The 6,693-nt window shown below is 36.0% G+C and overlaps 1 protein-coding gene across 1 annotated transcript in view; it reads right to left on the bottom strand.

Annotated features, from left to right (window-relative positions):
• Window positions 1-2,169: 2,169 nt before the first annotated feature.
• The window catches only part of FBXO15 (F-box protein 15), a 23,621-nt gene continuing 19,097 nt past the window's right edge, over window positions 2,170-6,693 (bottom strand). Inside the window, exons 8-9 of the mRNA XM_009583176.1 lie at window positions 5,914-6,038; window positions 2,170-2,439 (exon numbers count right to left, since the gene is read on the bottom strand). Of these exons, the coding sequence (XP_009581471.1) occupies window positions 2,170-2,439; window positions 5,914-6,038 (395 nt within the window). The remainder of the gene's footprint in view (window positions 2,440-5,913; window positions 6,039-6,693) is intronic.

Here is a 6,693-nt window from a genome sequence, read left to right on the forward strand (position 1 = left end):
ATTATGGTCCCGTTACTTCAGTGAAGATGCGCGAGAACAGTTCTGCAACAGTTATGTCCATTTTTGAAGATCTCAGAACCACCATTTGCTTGGGTCTGCTGCATATACACATTCTTTTTTATGAACAGCAGAAATAAGTTAGCAATAGCCTGAGGAAACTCTGCTATGCCTTGTATCACTTCTTAGGTTGACAGTGCTGCTGAAGACTTACCCTCTTCCTCATTAATTCAGTTAGTAAACTTTCAGGCTACTACATTGGAGTATTGTGGGTAGGGACAGCACTCTCTCTTCTTTCATTTCCAATAGTGACACCAGAATTTGCTATAAAACATTCAATTGTATAAAAGTCAAATGCTTTAGAAATTGAAATTGCTTTTTAAAAGAAAGGAAGTACTTTATTTAAAAAAAAAGAAAAACAACATTGGAAATGCAACAAAAATTCAGATAGAATGAGCAATGATGGAACTCTTGCCATTTTATGGCTGCTGAGTGCCCATTGACTTTGGCAGCTCCTCAGCAGGTCAGAGAACATACTTGCACATCTCAAAGGATCAATGCAGCCAGAATAATTCTACATCTTCATTTACAGGCTTAGCAGTGAGGCCAATGACTGAGAGGACTTTGGGACTGAGCTCTACCATTTCCTTACTAAAGGTAGTGCCTCAAAGCCTAACTTCAGGCAAAAGAAAATCTTGACTGGCCACTTGTCTGTGCAGCATGAATTTCAGCATCTGTTGTTCTGGCATTCATCGCACCCAGTCCGCTCATTTAAAACATTTATATTACTTCAAGGGATCCCAGTCACCATCAGCAGTCAATAACAAAGAAGACAGAATGCAGCTGATCATGCTTGTTACACTGGCTAACCACCAAACACAGAAATGTTTCTATTTCTTTAGTAGGCAAGGTTATACAAGTCAAACTCAAACTGAATCAGCCTTAACTTTATTATCTTTGAAAGTTAAATTAAGAAACAACCCTATCACTGTAGTATAGATCTCCTACTGTCTCTGTAGTACAGAGCACAAGTGCTTACACATAAACATTGCTTGCATGAACCAATTAATGTACTTAAACGAATAAAGAAAAGAGAGAAATTATTTTTAAGGAAATCACTACCATAATGAAGTCACAGAAGTCAACAATATAGTTGTGCTTTTTTCTTAACAGAGTACTGTGAAATTACACAAATTTGCTGTGGTTTGTAACAAACTATGTAATGACAGTGGAGTCCCAATATCATGTCATTTTATTTTTTTTATACAGGAAGTAAAAGATTTCGTCCCATAGCTACTTCAAGGCAAGATCAGGCACATACATTCAATTTTTATATGAATACTTATTGTTAGATAAACAGTATCAGATATGCATTGTTTCCAAAACAACCAAATGTTACACACATTCGGTAAGAGCAGATGTCAGCTCAGCTGTGCTGATAATTGGGACACTTATTCATAGGCCAATACATGAGGCAAGTATCTAGGCTCAAATCAGACAGAAGGTTAGAACATGGGAGAACAGAACAGGAATTTAAAGAAATTTCCTAATAGATACTATATGTGATTTTCTTAACAAATGCCTTAACTGCCATGTTGTTCAGATCTGTGACTTCCTGCCTACCTTTTAAATCCTCTACGAGAATACATTTAAGTGAAGTATTTTCTGAAAAAAAAGTATTTCTGCATTTAACAAAACCTGTTAAAACCTGTTATTTACCAATAACACTCTAACGAATCTGAAGGGAACAGCACACATGCTGTTTTACTACTAGGCATAAAAGTCAATGTTCTCAAAAACAGTGTAGCTTATGTAAGGTAAGACGTCTTCACAGTATGGCTCTCACAAGAAGCAATTCGTTAACCACAGTAACAAGTATCTATAAAGAAAAGTATTCCTAAAAATAATTTCAATACACCCAGTACCAGAAATAGACTAACCATGTGATGTTCAACAGAGAAGAAAAACATTCATTTATGTCAACATGTGTCTTCAATCCCTCCAATGCCAATTAAAAAAAAATCATGCAATTGCACTTGTTACTGAAAAACTAAAAGGCACAAAACTTGCAGGAACAGTCTTGCTCATTGGTATCAATTTTAAGCATCAAAAGTTTAGTGTGTTTTGTGTTTTTTGGTTTTTTTTTAAAGCAAGGAAATTAACCCAATTAAGTCAGTACTTTGTTCCATACCAGTTATTTACCTTTTTGGTGCTTATATAAAGCACCAAATTGACTATAAAATACTCCTTGGTTTCTTCCAACCATACCAACTCAACACAGACTTTGCCCTCTGAATCTGCATAGTCTGTGGTATAGATACGACCCATGTAGTCATAAAGGCTGGATGCCTTGGAAGACAGTTCCATGTAGACTGGGGCACTGAAACACCAGAAGGGCTTTCCAGTTTCATCCAAGAGAGTAACATCCATCACGTAGCAGTCCTACAAACATAAGCAGAAGAGATTAATTCCCTATGCCATGGCACAGTAAGTAGATCTGTCCCTGATTTGAGGAGAAATATCAAGGATTCAGAGAGCAATTTTTGGTATGAAGGCTAAAAAATCAAAATATAGTTGATAGTGCTCCACTGACTACTGCAAAGCAACAAATACTTATTTAGAGGTTTCCTACAGAAATCAAAATTGCAACCTACACACATCAAAAACTGTGCTACAGAAGGTAGCACTGCCAACTTAAGTCAGACATTATTTCTTGAACATTTCTTAAGCCTTTAACGTCTGTGTTTCTCAATTATTAGTTACCTTACCATTCAAATAATGATAGTCCTTTCAATATGAGAAAGAAACCTGAGTTTAAACTCAGGGCTAAACTTGTGTGAATGCAACAATGTTTGCAAAGATACTCAAAGAGACTACCCTGAAGGCAGTGTACACACACAACAATTACACTTATATGCCAGCTATAAATGAAAGGTATACAGCACTTTTTGAATGGCTGCAAGCTTCAGTTTCTTTACAACGCTACACGATGACACCATTTTATAATGCTGAAGTCAGGACGCCAATCCTTGGGCACTTGCAAACTGATGGTTTCACACGTGCCTTAAAAGCATATGGGTTGTGTGTCATTGTTAATATCATCAGCTGTTCCCTATTCTCATGAGTTCTGAATCACTAAATGAATCGGATTATCTTAATTATGCTGTATATATGCATTACTTTCAGGAGTATCATATGCTCCAAAAGCATAAACAAACCAACAACACATATTCCATGCCAAAAAATTAATTTGGAATACTTTATTTCACTGTACTACATAGTTGTGCTTCTGTTGCTTTAACATTTCTTTCACTATTACTGTACTTCAATCAAGCAACACAGAGCAGATAGCACAAACATAAGAGGTAATGCAATACATACAGTGTTCCTAAGTTTGTTACTGTAGACTATGCTGAAAATACAAAGTTCAAACCAAATCTCATGATCATTTAATAACTTATACAAGGTACAAATTTACTTGAAACAAGAAAGAATTACTATTTTCTGGTCCGACATCTTGCATATCAAAGGCCAATTATGAAAAGCAAAGCAGGGTGGCCTAAAGTGTTAGGGTTTTTTCCTTCCCATGTATTTCCAACTATCTGTACTTCACCAATTAATTTCTTTTTTCTTCTCCTTAGAGTATTGGACAAAATTCAAATAAATCCAATGTAATGGCACATTCTGCTGCTGTAGCTGATTTTATTTGGTCTTCACATGTTTTAAGAGTTTTAGAGATTTATGTTAAAAGCCAAACTGAATTCTACCCACAGCTATGTGTTGACATGAGCAATCTCTCACCACAAAATGAGGTGTTTAGAAAAAAAATTTATATTATTTATTTTTCCTAGAAACAAATATTCAGTATAACTTACGCTGTAAGCACATAGGACAGAGCTAAACTAAAGGCTACAGCCATAGCCCTCTGTTTCCTCTGACAGTTAACTTCCCAGATTTTTATGTGGTACTCATGATTATTTTCACGGAAGAAAAAATTCTGCCAAGCAGCTGTAAATCATATAGAATCATAGAATGGTTTCGGTTGGAAGGGACCTTTAAAGATCACCTAGTCCAACCCCCCTGCCGTGGACAGGGACATCTTCCACTAGATCAGGTTGCTCAAAGCCCTGTCCAACCTGATCTTGAACACTTCCCGTGATGGGCATCCACAACTTCTCTGGGCATTCTGTTCCAGTGTCTCACCACCCTCATCATAAAAAAAATTCTTCCTAATGTCCAATTTAAATCTACTCTCTTTCAGTTTAAAACCGTTGTCCCTTGCCCTGTCACTACAGGGTAAAAAGTCTCCTTCAGTCCTTCTCATAAGCCCCCTTTATATATTTAAAGGCCACAATAAGGTATCCCCAGAGCTTTAATTTTCTGGTATCTGCCCAACATGGCAGCAAGATTTCCTACTTCCTATCGTATGCTTTTCAAGCAAATGAGGCGTATTCTGTAATTATGTGCTAAGATCCCACTAACTTTAAGCATGCAAGTAGTTCTAACGAAATTAATGGGATACACGATAAAAATAAAATGAAAATAAAATAAAATAATTCAAGTCTAAAATTTTTCAGAAGCTTCAAAAAAGCACCTATTCCGCATTATGGTTCTCAATGAACATTCATGGCAATTAAAGAAAGATGGCAAAAAATTGCTTTAAAAGCATTTTCTTGTTAGCTTGAATTCCTTCTAATTACCAACATACAATATTTTTATTAACACACATAGGGGAAGGATTTGCTGTTCTTCTGAAAACAAACACCCAACTCAAAACAGTTTAGTACAAACTGATTACAAAAGCAAGTGAACAAACCTGTCACTATGCAAACAAGGAATTTGAAGAAAAAAAATTGCTATGAGCAATTAGAGAGGGAGGACTGAATGGGAACTGCAATTCAAGCTCAACTGTAGCTGATGTTCCCAACAGATACTAGTAGGTTACTAAGTTTTAAGATAATTTTATATTCCTCATTGCATAGGAAAGCTGGCTGACACTGTAAACCATAAAGCAACTATTTTAATATCTATGAGCAAAATATGTTATCAAACAGTATTCCATTCCGCACATATGTGCAATTAGCAGAAAGGACAGTTATTATTAATTTTTACTTTTTTTTCCAAAGTAAGTGCGAAAATTGAAACCAACTGCTGAACAAAATCGTTTTTCAGTAGTGCTTAAGTTACATCTATCAGAATTTTTGGTACTTCTGAAATTTCCATGCAGCTGAAGTACATTTAAAAATATGTGCCTTCACCATTATTGCAAAATCTACAGAACTACTCTCAATCTTTCTTTGAAATAATTCTTTTAGGAATTTTATACAAGAGAAAAGAGTGAGAAGTCCTCTAAAACACAAACAGTTAATCCAGCTGACCCACGCACATGACTCAAGAGCTAGGTGCTGACTGCATGAATGTGGACTGTAGTTTCTGCCTGGTTCATCAGCATTTTAATATTCTCCAACCGTTCCTAACTTCCATTGCACATACATGCTACCACAGATCTGCAGAGTATTTCCCTGGGGTTCAACACTTATTGCCAGGAAAAAAAAAAAAAACAACCACCAAAAACCCCACAAAAAGCACATCTGCAGTACATTTTTTGTCTAGCATTTCCAGGCAGTGCTGGTCAGTCACAGCATCTTTGCTGAGTAGAAACCACTGGAGTCTTCAAGTCATCACACATGCATAATGGGTCTATCATGCAATCTAGACTCTAAAACAGAAATGATAAAACTATTTTTCCTCAAAATTCACATAATTTTTGCAACATTTGAATTGAGTTCTTTTTCTAGTTACACACACCTTCCATAAATAGAAACCTTTTTTTTAAAATTAGCATATTTAGGATGCATAAACATTATTCTGTTTTGAGATAAGCATTTCCAGAAACAAAAAATATTTCTGACTGACCTTTACATTGCCTTTAAAGACATCTGTTTCCCAGGATAAGCCAACTGTCCCACTAAGAGGCAAGTGCTTTGTATTATCCTTTAAGCTTACGACTGTGAGCCTCAAATATCCATTTTCAATGTCACCTGAAAATATTAACAATATATAACATTATACTACTACAAATCAAACTAAGCCCAAGTACACCATAAATGTTCTCTCTGCTTCTCTCCATGTCTTTAGTATCCTCCTGCTCACCCATAAGGAACCCTGACACCAACAGCTAGATATCCAGCACATTATAGAGAATTTAAGTCACAGTTCAGGGCTTTGATTCTGTGATCCACAGTAGAAGCAGCAGCTAAAAAAAAAATTGGTATATTTGAGTATAAAAATCTGAATGCCACGTAAAGGACTTACGCAAGGATGCAAGAAGTAAATTCTATGTCCAATATTTCAAATTTCATGCCACGAGTGCCTCCTTCACTGCCCAGTCCCCAAAAGTCAAGTTCAACACGTAACACGTGAAATAAATAATGACTTACCCACCACCCCTTTTTTCTTTTTTTTTTTTTTTTTTTAATCTCTCTACTCTGTGTGGAAACTCAAATAACCCTATACAACAGGGTAAAAGGATAACTATCAGTCCTCCCTGGGAAGGATATTGCATCATTTCAACTGACAAGAAGTATGCCTGGATTTGAATCAAGTCTTTAAAGTATGGATTTGTTCATTTTTTAAATAGCTTCCCAAAGGCTCACTTTCATTTTTTGACAGATTTCTTCGTGATTTCCCCCCCCC

Source organism: Fulmarus glacialis, unplaced genomic scaffold, assembly GCF_000690835.1.
Source record: "Fulmarus glacialis isolate BGI_N327 unplaced genomic scaffold, ASM69083v1 scaffold8438, whole genome shotgun sequence".
In the NCBI taxonomy this organism is placed as follows: Eukaryota; Metazoa; Chordata; class Aves; order Procellariiformes; family Procellariidae; genus Fulmarus; species Fulmarus glacialis.